This window comes from Hyaena hyaena, unplaced genomic scaffold, assembly GCF_003009895.1.
Source record: "Hyaena hyaena isolate Hyena2069 unplaced genomic scaffold, ASM300989v1 scaffold_50, whole genome shotgun sequence".
Classification (NCBI taxonomy): Eukaryota; Metazoa; Chordata; class Mammalia; order Carnivora; family Hyaenidae; genus Hyaena; species Hyaena hyaena.
In genome coordinates this window covers 815200-833090 of record NW_024080682.1, presented here as the reverse complement: position 1 = coordinate 833090, position 17891 = coordinate 815200, and the positions used below count along the sequence as shown (strand labels likewise).

At 52.7% G+C, this 17891-nt stretch overlaps 1 protein-coding gene across 4 annotated transcripts in view; it reads left to right on the top strand.

Moving 5' to 3' along the window:
* Positions 1-17891, top strand: part of PRKAG2 (protein kinase AMP-activated non-catalytic subunit gamma 2) — a 261692-nt gene that overhangs the window by 206442 nt on the left and 37359 nt on the right. For all 4 annotated transcript variants that reach the window (XM_039230753.1, XM_039230754.1, XM_039230756.1 and 1 more), the window contains one exon: positions 11597-11703. In XM_039230753.1, coding sequence (XP_039086684.1) covers positions 11597-11703 — 107 coding nt within the window. The remainder of the gene's footprint in view (positions 1-11596; positions 11704-17891) is intronic.

Here is a 17891-nt window from a genome sequence, read left to right as displayed (position 1 = left end):
TGCCGCCCCCGGTGCCGCCCCCGCCTGCCCCTTCTTGCGTCCGCGCTCTCGGCCCCCTGCGCCCGTCCCGGCCGCCCTGCCTGGACTTCCCCGGGCCGCGCCCCCTCCCCGGGCTGCTGCTCCTCTCCTCCCGGCCACCTGCTCATTTCCTTCAGCCCTCGGCCCACACGTCACTTCCCTGGGGAAGCCTTTCCGAAAGCCCCAGCCGGGACTTCACGTGTCCTCCCTCGATGTCCCGGAGCGGATACGGGCTCGGCAGGGGAAACGCGTTTACTTGTGTTTCTTTGCCACTGACTGGTGAGCCCTGTGAGGGCGGGGACTGAAAACGTAACGTTTGCCGCGTTTCAAAGATGCTGTGATGAAGGCGACTTCGTTTCCAGTAAATGCTTCTTCCCCACGTGGGGAGCTTTAAACTTTGCTGTGGCACGTAAGCTTAGTGTTCCAGAAAGTGTTCTTTCTAGAACGCTTTAGGGTTCTTTCTTATAAACAGACACGGCGTTTCTCTGAAAGGCAGTCCGTGGAAATCCACTTGCTGAGTTGCCGTGTACCGATCACAGGGCAGGGACGGTGGGGGACCTGCTTGCCTAACCTGGTACCTGAGGAAGATGTCTCTCGGGCCCTCCTGTGGCTGAGATCGCAGTGGCACCGATGTCGGGGGAGAAGCAGCCTCGCTTACCCCTGATGAGAAATGGGGAGGCACTTTAATTTGCTGCTGCTTCCCGTGAATCGGAATTTGTGGAACCACCTGATTCACGGTGAGACGCGGGCCGTTTGGAACTAACAGCAGGCCGCCACCAGCCGTCGTTTATAGACCGCACGTTCCGCGAGGACCCCTCAGGAACGCGCACGACCGCTCGCGTGCCAACTCCCCGCATTCAGCTGTCACCTGCCCCTCGGACTCCCCTCGCTTCGGAGTATGTGCGCCCCGCCCCCCGAGTTGCACATGTCACTAGTGTCCTGGCCCCCGAGAGCGCACATCAGAGCCAGCTCGCTGCGGGACCCCAGGCCCGTTATTTCAAGCTTCCGTTTCTTCATCTGTAACTGGGACAGACTAGGGTCCGGCTAATAGGATTCTGTGTGCATTAAGTAACAGGAACGTAGCGTTTGCTGCCTCGCCTGCTGGGCAGGACAGTCCCCCCAGGTACGGCCGAGGCAGCAGCCCTGGGAGGGCCCGAGAGGCGGCAGCGGGAACAGAGAGGTCGAGGTCACCGTGGCGCGTCGTCCAGTGGCGGCGGTTTATGCGGCCACAGCTCTAGCACTTGTGCGGGGGGACTTCCTGCATGAGCGCGGCAGACGCTGGAGGATCGGCAGCGTCGGGGGTGGGTGTTGGGCCTTCCCCGCTCCTCAGAGCCACCCTGCACAAGGATGGCGTCGTCCCCATTGGGCAAGCGGAGCAGTGCCGGCGCTTGCCCCAGGGCCCACCCAGGCGGCGATGGTTCTCGCCTGCGCCTGCTCCAGCTGCGCCTTGTTCCGGCTTCCACACCCGGCCCGCTGGGCCCCGCAGTCCCCGTGGGACAGGCCCGGCCCAGGGAGAGCCCCTGGCGCCCGAGTCTGCAGGCGCTGCATTGGTGGGGGAGCCGGAGGACCCCCCGGACTGCCGGCCCCCGGAGACGTGCGGGCATCCGTGGACGAACGTGTGAGCTCTGGCACAGTGGGCACGAACCGCGGCCTGCAGGTGCTCCGGGCCCCGCCCCGCCGGTGACCCGCGTGGCTGGCTGCGCACACCCGTCTAGCTCGTTTCCCTCATGAGGTCCTAGAAACGACAGTGAGCAGGGAAATCAAATACAAAAACGTCGCCTTGCTCAATAAAACCGAAAGCTTAGTTCTCGGAAAAGACCAAAAAAGTGGGTAAACCTTTGTCAGGTCTGTTCAAGAATGTCGTGAGTGAGAACGCAAAACTTCGGATGTAAGGGGGGTGGGTCTTTAGTTGTAAATGCAGGGTTTAGGAAATAGCATTTAAAAGAAACCTGAGCATACCAAACTATATCAATATATTAAAAAAAACTTTTCAATCATAAAAGAAATTTAAAAGTAATTTTAATTGAATCATACACTTTAAATAGGTCAACTATATATACAGATGTGAATTATAGCTCAGTGAAGCTTTTTTTTTTCTTTTTTTAAGGAATTAAAAGTCCTTAGCCTTGGGGGGCCTGGGTGGCTCTATCCATTAAGCATCCGACTCTTGACCTCGGCTCAGGTCATGATTTCGTGGTTCGTGAATACGAGCCCCACATCGGGCTCTGCTGACAGCCTGGAGTCTGCTTGGGATTCTCTTCCTCCCTCCCTCTCTGCCTCTCCCCTGCTCGTACGCTCTCTCTTTCTCTCTTCTCTCAAAATAAACTTGAGGCACCTGGGTGGCTCAGTCACTTAAGCATCTGACTCTTGGCTTTGGCTCAGGTCATGATCTCACAGTTCGTGGGTTTGAGCCCCACTTTGGGCTGCACACTGACAGTGCAGAACTTGCTTGGGATTCTGCCTCCCTCTCTCTCTGCCCCTCTCCCACGGACGCTGTCTCTGTGTCTCTCAAAATAAGTACATAAACTTTATATAAATAAACTAAAAAAAAAAGTCCTAAGCTTTCCCCTACCCCTGCAAAGGCGGCCCAGTATTCAGCCTGACAGCAGCTGCAGTCTTTAAACCTTCAAGGAATAATTACTGCGTAAGTTACTTACATTATTTTAGGGCCTAGAAAAAGGTGGCAGCTTCCAAGCTCGTTCCGTGAAGCTAGCTTCATCTGGACACCTAGACCAGCTGACGGCACACAGAGAAAACAGATGATTTAACCTGGCCTTGAAAATACGGACGGAACTCCTGCAGAAGCATCAGCAGAAGGAGCTGCGCGCTGCGCCGTGACCTAGCGGAGAGTTGTCCTGGAAATGCAAGAAGACCGCAGCTCGTTAGCAAATCAACGAATTACCGTCAGCAGGTTAAAGGAGAGAAGCCTCCAGTCATCGCAGTAGATGCTGAAATAGCAATTGATAAATACGTTCCTTTAACAAAATCTTTATTAAGCCAGAGAGAGAAGGGGATGCCTTTAAGTTGCTGGGAACACATTTGAGAAGCCACTGGGCAGCAGTGAGGGGATTCCTGGCGTTTTCTCGCTCTCGGCGTCCCCCACCCCGCCGACCTTCGGCGCTTGGGACCTGAGCCCGTGAGCTAACCTCGAGCCTCCCCGTTATTCAGCTTCATCATCTGCCTGTGCCCTGAGGACGAGGGGACGTTGGGGAGGGTGGACGCTTTGGCCGCGTGGTTCCCAAAATGAAACCTGAAGCTGTTTTGAAATGGTAGGGAATCCCATTTAACTTCAAGGTCATGGCTTTGTTTGTGACCTCTCCTGGGCATTTATTGCAGCCAGGTTTGAACTCGCTGGGGAGGCGGCGTGCCTCCCTGCCCACACTTCTGTCTGCCAAGTCTTTGACCGCCCTCGCCTGGAAGAGCTGACGCAGTCCCCCCGCAGCGGGCACTCACCGCCCGCATGCACGAAACCGGGTGCAAAGAGCGTGGAAAGAAAAAATCTGATACACTTTGTTTATTTTACTACCTTGTAACAAAACCAAGATCCCAGTTCTTGTAAAGATCAACGATGTGGGTAAACCTCACACCTGTAAAATTATATTTAAGCTTTGACTTTGTTAATATTTGTGTTTCTGAGCACTTTAGGGAAACTTACATGAGCCTAGTCTTTCTCATATTTCAGCTTCCTCATTCCCCGTTTTTGCTTATTTCTTGCTCAGCTATTTTAAATGGTTTCTAAAAAATAAAAGATATCTATGTATTTGGTAAACTTGTGTTTCAAAATGTAGAATAAAGGATAAAGGATAGATTTTTTTTTTAAACTAACATTGGGGCACCCAGGTGGCTCAGTGGGTTAAGCTTCAGACTTCAACACAGGCCATGATCTAACGGTTTATGAGTTTAAACCCCACATCAGGCTTTGGGCTGACGGCTCAGAGCCTGGAACCTGTTTAGGATTCTGTGTCTCACTCTCTGCTCCTCCCCCACTCGCAGTCTCTCTCTCTTTCAAAAATAAATAAACATTAAAAAAAAATTTTAGGGGCATCTGGGTGCCTCAGTTAAGCATCCAGCTTTGGCTCCGGTCACAATCTCACTGTTTGTGGGTTTGAGCCCCGCGTCCCCCTCTGTGCTAACAGCTCAGAGCCTGGAGGCCTGCTTTAGATTCTGTCTCTCTCTCTCTGCCTCCCTCAAAAATAAACACAACAATTTTTCATTTTTTTACGTAAAAAAATGAAAAGTGAAAAAAACTAACATATTGGGGCACCTGGGTGGCTCAGTCAGTTTTGCGTCCAAGTTCAGCTCAGGTCATGATTTCACGGTTTGTGAGTTCAAGTCCCACATCAGGCTTTGTGCTGACAGTGCAGAGCTTGGTTCAGATTCTCTGTCACCCTCTCTCTCTCTGTCTCTCTCTCAAAAACATTTAGAAAATTAAAAGCAAAACTAACATTGATCTTTTGTGGAATTAGAATGACAGGTCTGTATATTAAGGTAAAATTCATGGGGATTGGAAATAAGGAGTCAGGGCTTTTTGTTCAGGGGGTTTTCAGTGAAGTCTGGGGTAATGTGCGATTTTTGTTTCAAAACGCCTTCGTCTGTGCGCACTTAGCTCTTCGAGACGCGGTTTGGACCTGTTGCGGTGACCCGCACACAGTGTGGCGCCAAGTGCGGTGTCCAGTCATGGCCGGTGAAGGGGCGGGATGTGGCCCGGTGTCAGGTGTGCATGTTGCCGGCCGTGGCCAAGCCACCCTCTTCTCCGTGGCAGCCGGACAGCAGCTTGAAAAGCCTGCCCCCAGGGACAGGCCACGATCCCTTGGAGGTTCCCCCGCCTTCCTTCGGTCCTGTAGGCCCCCGGCCCCTGCAGCTCTGTGAGGTCCACGTTGGGACTGGATGGCGGCTTCATTCGCCAGGGAGGACGCCGATGGCTGACTTAGCGAGGTCAGCGCACCGAGGGGCGCCGTCATGCTCTCCTGTCCAGGCTTTCATTGTGTCCCCAGACTTGCTGTCTGGAGAGTCTAGATGCTCTGCTGGCGTATGTGGCCCGGGGCAGCAGAGGCGCCCCCCTCAACCCCGTTAGGGGTCGCCGTGTCCCTGAAACTGGCCCCTGCCCTCCTCCCTTCTGTCCCATCCCCACTCCTGAGCTGTCTGCCAGCCGCTCCCTGCCAACCTTCCAGCACCTTCCACCTGCCACTTCATCTTGCTCACCTTCCGGGGGAGTCTAGCCTTCCTTAGGCTAATTATTGGTGACGATCTGTCCACTTTGTTTTCCCCCAGGTAAGGCTAGAAATGCTGAAGCAACACCCCATCTTAGAATTCAGTTTTTAGATTCTTTCTAAATTAGAATTCTATTCTAAATTAGAATAGGTTTTATAAGAAGTAATTTATGACTGTAGAGATTATCTCCGAAATGTGAACATGTCAGATGGTTTTGCTGTATTCTCAGGTTTTTAAAATCCGTGTATAATAATGTGGACATTTTAACGTCTTCTGCAGTTTTACTCAATTCAGCTACATTTGTTTTTATCCAGGGGAATTAGAAAATAGTTTAATATAAACTATGCTTGCAAACACTTTTCAAGCTTTAGATGAATGCTCTTTTTAAAAAGAATTACATGGAGCACTTCCATAGATGCGTTATTTCTCTGACAGAAACATGCCTTTTCAGCTCTTCGGTCTTACAGAGGGGTATAAATAAAGTTTTCTTTACTGATAAATCTATATTCGCCGGTATTCTTTTAAGCTTGGGTGCTTTGGGGGAGCCTGGGGAGTTCAGTCAGTTAAGCATCCCACTTCGGCTCGGATCATGATGTGGTCTGTGGGTTTGAGTCCCGCAGGGGGGCTGTGTGCTGACAGCTCAGAGCCTGGAGCCTGCTTGGGATTCTGTCCCCATCTCTCTCTCTGTCCCTCCCCCGCTCAGTCTTTCTCTCTCTCTCTCTCTTTCTCTCTCTCAAAGGATAGACAGGCAATACAGTATTCTTGGATTCATGCTTGATCCTCTGCATTTCACTCATGAGTCTTTTTGTGACCTGTCATTCAGCAGGCGCGAGCCTGTCCTAACACCTCCCGGGAACTTACCGGGGGCCTGTCCGGTGCCTCAGAGAGCTGCAGTCTGAAAGGAAGGCAGACCTGTAACTTTAGTAGAAGGCGTACGACTCCAGAAGTGTGAATTGCTCACAGAGCACTAATGGGAATGTCAAAACGAGCCATTACTTCTGACTCAAGTGCTTCCCGGAAGATGTTCTGGGTCCTTGAACTGAACTTGGAAGCTACATTAGTTTCCTGAGCGCCTCCCCCATTCCCCATCACAAACATAGCAGCTTAGGGCGATAGAACTATATTCGAGGTGATAGTCGTGCCTCTCTCGGCCTCTGCCTCGCCCTTCGTGACCTCCTCTGTGTGTCTCGTCCTCTGTGTTTTATGGATCATTGGTGTTGCGTTTAGGGCCCGGCTCAGCCCCGGCCAGTCTCCTCTCCAGGTCCTGACTGTAATTTCCCCTGCGGAGACCCTTCCTCCAGGTATAAAGTCTCGTTCTGGTGCTCCAGGTGGGCACAGATTTGGGGGAGCCGCTATTCCGCTACCGTAAGGCAGGTGGGATTTCCATAGGCCATAAACGGACAGCACCGTAGTCGGAGGCAGGAGCCCAAGTGGCACTTTATGCAGGTCGAACTTCCCCAAATGTCACAAAACCCTTTGAAAGGGAAGTGTCAGTGCCACCTGAGAGTGGACAGTCCCTGAAGGGTGTGGTCGGGGGGGGGGCAGATGGGGTCGGCTGGTGGAGACCTCGAGGGGTGTGTCATGTGCTGTGAGGACTGGGGGGTGGGGGGCGCTGTCAGATCTGCTCTAGGAAGCGCTTCCTTTCACGCTTTCACGCCCCACCTGTGTGGCTGCGTTTAAACTCGGTGGCTGCGTTCTTCACGTTCTTCTGTTCACCGTCAGAAATCAAAGGCCTCGACCTACATTCTCTGCTTCCCGGGGGTTTCCTACAGCAGCTGCCCGGCCAGCCGTGGGTTAGTGCGGCCTCAGAGGAGGGGTCCTTTCAGACCCTCGGGCGCCAGGGTGACGCTCCGTGATTCCGCCCCTGTGCCGGGGCGGCCTGGGACGCCAGGAGCAAGAGTGAGGGCCGGTGCACCGACGGCACCGGTTCCCGGGCACCCGCGGACCCCGCGGGTCTGAACACCTTGCGTTCTCGGGAGCCCTGATCACACGTTCCAGAACCTGTTCCTTTTGAGTGGTCCTGGGTTTCTGGTTTTGTTCTTTCTCGTTTAATTCCACATTCCTCTTATTTTCTTTTTCATTGCATCTCTTTCTTCAGTTGCGATTTGAGACTTCATCGTAGTGTAGTTAATACAAGTAGCACCGCCAATAATCAGAAAGTTTCGACTCCATGGAGGGAGACTGTGACGTTTTATAAGAGTTGGCTTAATTTTCCTAACTTAAAATACTAATACATTTGTTATTGATGTTATTTTACCCCAACAGTAATAATCTAGCCTTATTACAGACCAAAACACATTTTGTTATAATGCGTTTTACGTATTTAACATTTTGCTTTCTTTGGCCAAACTTCTTACATTAAAAAAAAAAAAATGTGTGGACGCCTGGGTGGCTCCCAGCCAGTTAAGTGTCTGACTCTTGATTTCAGCTCAGGTGATGACACCGTGGTTTGTGCGTTCAAGCCCCATGTCGGGCTCTGTGCTGACGCATGGGGCCTGCTTGGGATTCTCTCTCTCCCTCTCCCTGTCCCTTCCCTGCTCACTCACTGGTGCTTGCCATCTCTCTCTCTCTCTCTCTCTCTCTCTCTCTCTCCCTCTCTCTCTCAAAATAAATAAACTTAATAAAAAATAAATTTAAAAAAATTTTAAGTGTTGTAGGTCCTCCTCAAAACCTGTGCTCCCAGCCGAATTGTGAGGAGCACATCAGACATGCTGGTCAAGGGCTTCCTCCCAAGCGCCTCCTAGGTCTCCTCAAGACCACCCAAACGAGGAAGGTCCGGGAAACCGCCTCGGCCAGGAGGCACCGTAGGAACCAGGACTGAGTGTCCCGAGCTACCTTGGAGGAAGAAGGACCAGGGACAACCGCATAACGCATGGACTTCCGGTAACAATTTGTGCGTTACGATCTTACCAGCTCGTGAACGGCACAGAAGTACCATACTGACGAAAGACACTGGTGAAGGGGGAAACACGTGTCTCCTGTCGTGGAGGCCGGGGTGTGTTTTGGTGGGGACCCAGGGAGCCCCCATCACACCCCCCTCGCTGGCTGAGGAAGCGCACACGGAGGAGACCTCAGCGAGCCCAGCTCCCCACCAGTGTCCGGCTGTGTGTGTGAGCAAGGAAGGCCTGGGGCCGCCTGCGGGAAGTCAGAGCCAGGCCGGAAGTCTGTCTGGACTTGGAGGGTGCTCCCCAGCCACACACAGATTGCTAGCAGGGGGTGGGCATCCTGCGGCCTTCCTGACCCTTCCTCAGGCAGTGCAGGTTCCTCAGAGTATAAAATGAAGGTGATGAATCTCTACTGATACACACACGTTGACAGTAGTTCCGTCCAAAAGAATTCTAAGTAGTTTATGTAGACACCCTCTCCTCAAGGAAGCGGCGCATTACTCCTGACCCTCTGAATACGGGCTGTGCGTCCACACTTCCTCACAAAGGCTGCCATGTGGACAGAGGAGAGAGTAACTCCATAGAGAAACCCGGCAGCTGCTGCCTCAGCCAGGCGGTAAGTCAGGCCGTCGACGTGGGATGAGGCAGCACCTTACCTTGGGGTGTCACCTTCCCAGAACGCACAACCCCGAGACCGAGATCGTGAGAGAAGCATCATGCAAATCCGAACTGACCCGCTTTGGGAAGCCTCACACGGAGACCGCACACAGTAGTTCTTAGCTGAATGAACGGGCCTAGTGGATGAGTCAGATCCTGGTCATTCAAAGAATTGGTCGCCCCAGGGGGAGAAGAATATTCAAGCTACACAGACCGCTATGGGTGAGCTGTGCAGTGACAGCTGAAGAGAAATCCAGGTACACCTTCAGAGGAGGCGGCCAGGCTTCCTTGCCTTTCTGACCCCGGGGGGCCTGTGTGCCCGCGTGATCTTACGTGGTCCCGGGTTTCTCCTGCCACGGGGCGTCTCTCCAGGTGCCCCCTTCTCCACCAGCGCGAGCATGGGGGTCAGGACGGCGCCTGTGCTGCTCACCGGTATGTCTCAACACCAGGGGCACGGTGTGGACCGTAGCACGCACATCAGACGGGGGGCTGCAGCGTTGCCTTGAGAAGTGGTGGAGTCTCGGACGTGGATTTGAATCTGCTTTGGTTCCTTCCTAAGTGCCAACTTCAGGCCGGTCCCTCAGCGTCTCGTCGCCTCAGTCTGCTCGTGTGTAGAGGGAAGAAATTAAGGCGTTTCCCCTCAAAGTCGTTCTGTACGTTACAGGAAGTAATATATTGTCGCACCCAGTATGCAGTATAAAAACGCTTGGCCTGCGCAAGCCACTCGAGCGTTCACCTTTTTGTGTGGATAATTTGGCATCTGAGGCTGGGTTGAGATTCGGAAAGGAAAGATAGAGAAAGATGTTTATGTTGAAGCAGAACATACAGACAAGAAAGTGAGATTAAATACAGCAGGGATCTTGGCAGGGAGCTGCCTGCCTGACATGGGGACGGGAAGCTGGAAAACAGAGAAGCCGGACCATGGAGGCTCGTGAATGCCAGACCAAGATGACATGCTATTCCACGCACAGGAGGGGAGGTACTTGAGAAGGGGACTGGCCAGGAGGTGACGGGAATGGTAGCGTTATGAAGTATGGTGCCTGGGAGAGAGGTCAGGAGTGAACACCGAGATCTGGGGGCATCCACGTGGTTTGTCATGAAATCGGCAAACCAGGCAGCACAAAGCGAGTGTTTACAATAGTAGGAAATACAAAGAATACCAAGGGCTCCTTCCCACAGTCGAGAAGCTTGGTCAGTGTCACGCTGTTGAACACTTATTTTGGTAATTACTAATCACAATAAAGTAAACGTTTTCCCCACGTAAGCTTAGTTTTCCCCAAATGTACTATCAGCTGGGCTGAGGGAAGTTGTCAGAGAAGTCTCTTGGACATAGTCTTCTTAGAGCTGAACCCTGAAGACCGGTCAGGAGCAAGGCCACTGCTGGCGGGGGCGGGGGCGGTGGGCGATCGCCCTGGCTGAGAACGCAGCTTTGGAAGCTAGAGGTGTCTGGGCCTACGTTCCGGTGCCACAACTTCTCAGCCGTGTCCTTAAGCTGAGCTCAAGTGCGGGAGGATCTCACGGGGCCAAGAAGAGATGGGCAGGGTACTAAAGAGGCAGGAGACGGCGGGTGGACGTCCTGTGGAAGAAGCGGCCTTCGCACTTAGGAAGGGACTAAGGGGAGCTCGCAGCCGCAGGGACACCGGGGCACGGGCACTTGGCAGGCGAGGCCGGGAGCCGAGGGGCTGCCCCTTTGAGGCCGGGGCTCGTAGGGGGTTGTCTTTTCCGAAAGCCGTTGGAGTGTTCTCAGCAGGGGGCTGACTTGATCAGATCCAGTCTGGATGCAGTGTGGGCCGCTGCTAAAGAGAACGAGATTGAAAGCAGAGAGACCAGTCAGGAAGTTGGGGCGTTTATCGGATCTGGGCCAGCAGCTGTGGAGGTAGAGCCACGTGGATGGATTAAGTAGGCATTTGTGGTAAACTCTGCAGTGCGTCGTGACAAATGGGTGAGGGCGGCGGAGGCGGTGGGACGAGGAGGAGGCCCAGATTTCTGCGTCATCGGTTGGATGGTGGTGGTGGGCAGTTCACATATAAATATACCGTAACTCCCCTCATGATACATATGTGCCGTAACCCCACGATACAAATATGCCATGCCCCCCATGATACAAATATGCCGTGCCCCCCACGATATAAATATGGTATAACCCCCCTACAATATAAATATGCTGTAACCCCCCACGAAGTAAATATGCCATGCCCCCCACGATACAAATACACCGTGCCCCCCATGATATAAATATGCCATACCCCCCCACGATACAAATATGCCGTGCCCCCCACGGATCATTGCCATCCCTTTCACCGTCAGCTAACCTTTACAGAGATTTAAATAATCTGCGTGTATGTCCACATGGCTACTGTTTTCAGCGCTTTGTCTCCTTGTGTAGATCCATACTTCCATTGAGCAGTTGTGTAAATTTTGTATTTGTTTGTAAGTTATGTATTTTTATTAGCACTGCATTGTGACCTTGCTAATAAACTCATTTATTTTTTTTTTTTAGGTCTGGGAGCTTTTTTTGTAGATTCTTTGGTATTTTCTGTGTTAAAAAAAAAAATCACACAGTCTGCAAATAAAGACAGTTTGACTTTCTCCCACGCTGTCTGTGCACCTTCAGTTTTCTCCTTGCCTTACCACAGCGGTGAAGGCATCCTGCGCAGCACAGAATCAGCACAATTCTGTGAACATCTTTGCCTTCTCACTCTTGCAGGGAAAACTGCTCATGGTTTCCATGAAGTCTGTGGCTGCAGAGTTTTCTCATGTACTCCTCAGCTGATGAAGAAGTCCTTCGTCACTACTGACATCTGCCTTTTTTCTTTCCTTTGCAGCAGAAGACTCGGAAAGTGGCGTCTACATGCGCTTCATGAGGTCACACAAGTGTTACGACATCGTTCCCACCAGTTCAAAGCTTGTGGTGTTTGACACAACGTTACAAGTAAGTGTGCATGCACTGCCCAGGTGACTCCTCCTCGGGGAGTTCAAGTCCAGCAACACCAGCACACGCTTCCTGAGCCCCGGCCACGTGTGGGGTGTCACGTTCCCCACAATGCCGTGGTCCATGGTTGGACCCCTGTGGCAACCGTGGACAGAAAGTGCCACCACCATCCTCTTCCTCCAGATAAGGACCCTCGTTCTAGAGTCCGAGAGCTTAAATCATAAAGTTTAGTCCACAGATCCTTGAATTGAATAACATAATCCACACAGCTGGTAAGAGATGGGGTCTCAGGTATTAGAGCCTGAGCTGTTAACCGTGAAACTGTACCACGGTGTATCCTGAGCTTTTCTCTCAGTTATTTAGTAGAATGTATGATACATTAATTTGAAATAATATTGGTTAAAAAGAAAAAAATTACTAAGGTAGTTAATCTCTTGAGGGACAACTCTTGATCACTTTTAGCAGAAACATTCGACCCTGATCATTTTGGTATTAAAATTGTGCTTGTCGGAGCTCATTTTGTACCAACATGACTTATAATCATAGATGAAAAATCCTAAACGATACGTTCAGTGTAATGATCAGATTACGTCCAGTGTAGTAAGTGTACATACATATGTGTGTGTGTGTGTGTGTGTGTACATATATGTGTGTGTATGTATATTGTGTGTGTACATATATATGTGTGTGTGTACACACACACACACGTAGGTATCTAGTGTCTGTATTTGTGTATAAATCTTTACAAAGGAGTGTCTTCACTTGTGCTCCCAGAAGCAGCCGCTGAGCCAGGAATTCGTGGGCTCCTGGGAGACCTCCCCACCCCCAGGGGACTGGAGGAGAAGCCGGGAAGGCAGAAGCCCTTCCAGGGCGGGTCACGGGCAAAGGCCTGAGCTGCCCCCCCCGCCCCCGGCAGAACTCAGGTCGGGGAAGGTGCCCCTGTGAGCCCCCCCCCGGCCTCTGGCAGTCCGTCCGGGGCCGTCCTGGGAGATGGGTGCCCAGACGGAGCCAGCTCTGCGCCACGCTCCGGGCCTCTCCTCCTCCCTCCTGCAGCCTGGTCCGCTGTCCCTCCCAGCCACTTGTCCCTGCGGCTCGTCAGAGGACACCACACACACTCACTGTGGGCTGCACGGGCCTCAGGACCGTGACAACAGCTTGTGCTTGTGTAACATCATTTCCCAGCTGTGTGTTTGTCATCATCGAACTACAACTGATTTCTGGAAATCGATCTTACGTCCTGTGACTTAGCTAAGTTCTCTTCAGACCAACTAACCTTCAAGGTTTCTTCTGAGCCCCTGAGACCCTGTGATCCTTTGTCACAACGAGAATGGGGAGGCGTCCATCATGCTTCTGTCCAGAGAGCTTGGCAGACAGGCAGTGACTTTGGGACGTACAGCCTCCGCCGCTGTGGCTGCACCTCTCAGCAGTAACACCGCTGGTAATTCTCAGTTCCCAGGTAAAGCGCTACTAGATCAGCCTACCTCACCCTTGTTCCCAATCCCCGAAAGGGGTGTTAGTTTTTCAAGAACCGCATCCCTGACCCTGGGGTTTCCACCAGTAGAAAAGTGAGCAAAGGCTGGTAAGACCTGCATCTGCTTTCGCTCCTGCCCGGCCTTTCCCTTGTCAAGGAGTTGACAAGTCTCCTGAATTTAAAATTTAGCCAAGTGAGGATAAGTGAAAGATGCGATGTTTTGTGGATTATGGGAGGTCACTGATCCAGTCCTGTCACCCCTCTAATTAGTAGAAGCTGCATGCATCATTCACTGGGAGTCGTGAATCCTGTGAGGCGCTCGGCTTTGAAGGAGCTGGAGTTTGTCCCCAAGGAAGTAGGGGGCGGGGGGCTGTCGTGGGTAGAGCCAAGTTAAGCATTTGAAGGGTGGGAGTAGAGCATTTTGTAGACACAGACTCAGGAGTCCGTCTCCAGAGCATAGGAAGCCAGGGAGTGCAGCCCAGGGAGACCCGCGTGTCCTCGCTAAGAGACGGTGACGTGAGTCCTGGCGTGGGCGTATCGTAGAGCGCCACAGAGCCCTTAGGAAGGATGGGAAGATGTTTGTCAAGAATACATTTTTAAGGGGCAGCTGGGTGGTTCAGTTGGTTAAGTGTCTGACTCTTGATTTAGGCTCAGGTCATGATTCCCCAGTTGGTGAGTTCGAGTCCTGCACCAGGCTCCACGCCGAGGGTGTGGAGCTGGGTTGGGATCCTGTCTCTTTCTCTCTCCCCTCCTCCCTCCCCACGAACACACTGTCTCTCCCCCTCCCTCCCACCCACCTCTCTCTCTCTTTCTCAAAATAAGCAAATAAACTAAATATATATATATATATATATATATATACAAACTAAAAAAAAAGCAAGCTGCAGAATAACACATGTATTATGACCACGTTATTCTGAGGGGACAGAGCATCAGAGTCGTAACTCCTGGGCACAGATGGGCCTGTGAGACTGGAACAGACATGTGGAGAAGGTTCAACTGAATGAAAGCCCCCTCACCCCCCAGGGGAGGAGAAAGAAGAGCCTCAGACACGGGTTTAGTCCCACCTTGGGTCCCTGAGCAGCCAGCTGGGCTCCCGTGGGGAGGTCTGCAGACCTCCCCCCGCTGTCGTGCTGGTGTGAACAGAGGACCAGCATCGGCCGTGGCGCCGGCAGCCCCCGTCCCGGGCTGTCCCCGTACGGAGCGGTCGGTGCCCCCACTGTGTCCCCACTGGGCCCCGCCTGCCACGAGGCACGTCCAGAGAGCGAGCTGGCTCCTTCCTCGTGGGGAGCACTCCCAGGCCGTCAGTGTGGACCGAGGAAGGGGAGGCATGCGGGCTCCGTCCCCAACATGCCGTGTCCGCTTGCCGAAGGTGGCTGTGGCACACGCTCAGCAGCGTGGATCGACAGATGACACCCGTCACGGGAGCTCGGGCTACATGGCTGCCAGGCACCCCACGGGTCATCGTTCCGTCCCCACCAGGCCCGAGTGGCCGCCGGGAACAGTTTCTCAGAAAGAAAGTGACAGGCTGCAGGGGAAGGTGCGGTGTTCCGTGGCTGACTTTCCACACCGTGGACAGGTGCCTCGCGGGGCTTCATGTAGGATCCCTGCTGGCAACTTTGCTGGTGACAGGCCCGTGTGGACGAGGAGCCTGGACTGGCTCCAGTCACTCAAAACACCTTCGTACGTGACTCAGCCCGTGCGTGAAAGTAGCCGCTCACAGGTGCGTGTTGCTTCCAAAGGACCTCGCCAGAGGTGTGTGCGTGCAGGGCACTCCTGAATTCCACCTGGAGGAGCTGGTGCTGATGCTCCCGGCCTCCCCTCCTCTTGAAAACCCCCCTCGTTTCCTTCCGCGTCACTGAGGCATCTGAAGCCATCCTGCCTCCTGCCCGTCAGAGCCAGTCCGCACCGTGTCGCCAAGAATGTCAAGGTCGCGGGTATCCGTGCCGATGCTCTAGGGCAGAGAGCACGAGGGCAACGTAGCCTGGCGGCACGTGGTCCAAGCGTCCTGTGCCAGGTGCCGGCACGCTGCTTCGGGGGTCCCTGTACACTGCTGTGAAGAGAAAGCTGTGTCCGGGCAGTAGCAACATCTGGGACCCCACCCAAGATTGAGGCGGGGCGGGGCGGGGGGTGGGGGGGAACAGTAAGAATTACGTAGGCCTTCCCTATGTAATTTATTTTTTTAGCAACACTCTACAAACAGTAACTATTTTTAATAGACTTGTTTATCTTAGAGTAGTTTGGGATTCGCAGAGAGCTATGAAGGGAATACGGAGTTCCCAGACAGGTTCCCACGTTTCTGCCATCTTCCATCTGTGTGGCAATCACTTGGCACGGGTCACGAGTTGGCGCATAATCATCACCTGACTTTTAAAGTCTAACATCATTTTTCTGTCCGTGGATCCCACTGAGGTGGTTCGGGGAGATTTGGTCATCGCGTCTCCTTAGGCTCCCCGCGGCCACGGCAGCTTTTCCAGACTTGCCTTGCTTCTGTGGCCTTAACGGTTTTGAGGAGCACTGGGCAGATAATTCTGTTGACACTGTCCTGATGTTTTCCTCGTGGTCAGACTGGGACTGGGAGCCTAGGAAGGAAGACCACGGGGCTACAGTGCCGTTCGTACCCATGATCCCGGGGGTGCGTACTGGTAGCACATGTTATCACCCTTGACCTTAACTGTGGTCACCTGGCTCAGGTGGTCTGCGTCAGGTTCCAGCACTTCCCTACTGTCCTCTGAGGAGGAGGTCGCTGGGCACAGCCCACACGTACAGGGTGAGGAGTTCTGTTCCACTTCCTTGGGGACGCAGGAGCTATGTAAGTTATCTTACGTACAATCAATAAGCTGATTGATATAAATAACTTATTAACGTCCCATTTCTTTATTCAATCCTATATGTCAACATAGATTTGTAAATGTATGTGTTCCATTCTATTATGATTCATCACTACTTCGTTTTCTTGTTCAAACTATTTCAATCAGTGTCATTATTAACAAGGCCAAAAAAAGTGCAAACAGCAGGCATCCAAATAAGTGTTTGCTAAGCACGAGTTTATAGAACATGTAGAATTTAAAACGAAGAGCATATGATCAAAAGCAAGCTCAGGGAAGAGCAGGCCGAGGGGGGGGGCCACCCACAGTCTCCTTAACTGGGGACCAGGATTGAGATCCAGAAGTGGAAAGGGCACAGGGCTGGCTTATGTAAACAGCCAGAAGGAACGAGAAGGCCAGCCTGTTGCTCAGGGTTCATGCTGCAGGTGCTACTAAAGGGAAAGTAGAACTCTTCATCTCTTTTTGAACTCTTTCCGTGTCAAGGACAATGATCTTCAGAAACGGGGAAAGTGCAGTAAGTGGTGGTTGGAGGAAGCTGAACCCTGAGACGGGTGTGGAGATTACGAGAGGGTGCCTGCCTGTCTGTGCTAAGCCAGTGTGCTTTCTGATCCGGGCAAGTCACGTTCTTGTGTAATAAGGGGGTGTAGAGAGCAGACTGCCCAGCTGTCGGTGACCTCAGTGGAACTTTGGCTGGAGATGAAAGAAAACAAGATTCCTCATAAATCAAGAAGCAGAAGCAAGAAAAGCCTGTGGGTAAGGCATGTGGCCCCAATCCCAGGTAAGGTGTGTCAACAAAGTATTCATAATAGGAAAAGAATAGTAATCTCTAGGATTACTCTATGCATTGACCAAAAAGGCCACAGAGGTTGAGCCCCATTTCCTTTCTGGACTGTTCCATCAGGGTAGTAAAACCGGGACGGGCATATCTCGGCTTCAGCTGACAGCTGACAGAGCCTGGCATGGTGTCTGATGGACGGGACGCGCAGGTGCGGTCAGCTCAGTGAGCGACTCGATGGCTCGCAGTGGACCTCCCCTCCAAAGAACGCCCATTAAATCCCCGCCTGGAGCACAGTTCCCAGTCCCATCCGGTGCCTCTCATGCACCAGTTTAAAATCCTCTCATGCCCCCTGTTGACTCCATCCCCGCCAGCGTACCTCCAGCCCGCTTCACCAACAGGACAGAAGCCAGTGGATAATGGCCTCCACCTTGCACCCCAGGGCGGACGGTCCTCAGAAGATCCCAATGGAACTAAGTGGAACGGAGTCAGTCTGCCTGGCCTTGCGGCCACCCCAGCCACCCATCGATATACTGGCTCGCCTGCTGGCCCGTTTCAGCCCCGTCCTCCACGCCCGCTCGTGAGGTCACAGTTCCCAGATCAGTGACTGCAAGTCGGGCTCTGCTTTCCGGGGAACCCAAGCTAAGAAACCTAGGATTCTTTTACTCGAAGCCCATCAACATTTGAGACAGGGACTTGACTGCTGACTTGTTGGCGACATCATCTAATGTACAGAGGACTCGAAACCCGGTAGGAGAGCAAATAATAAAATATAGAAAGATTCCTCAATAAGCTGAGTAATTCTCAGGACCAGCAAATAAGCAGACGGCGTCCAGAACAAAGGAGGTTCTAGCATCGGTATGCCCGGAAAGAATAAAACGGGGCAAAGCACTTTGCTTGAAGCAGGGGGAGGGAGGGTGAACCGTGGCCCTGTCCCCGCAGGCTGACCCTAACTGGGCGGCTGGGGGGCACGCTAAGCCCACAAGCGTGCACTGGGGACCAACGGGGGGGTTTTCAAAGTGTCAGGAAATCGTTTTTGGTGTCAAGTAGGACAAAAAAGCTTACGATAGAAGAGCAGCCGCCTCTGCCCCTGTCCCTTATGCCTTTGTCACGC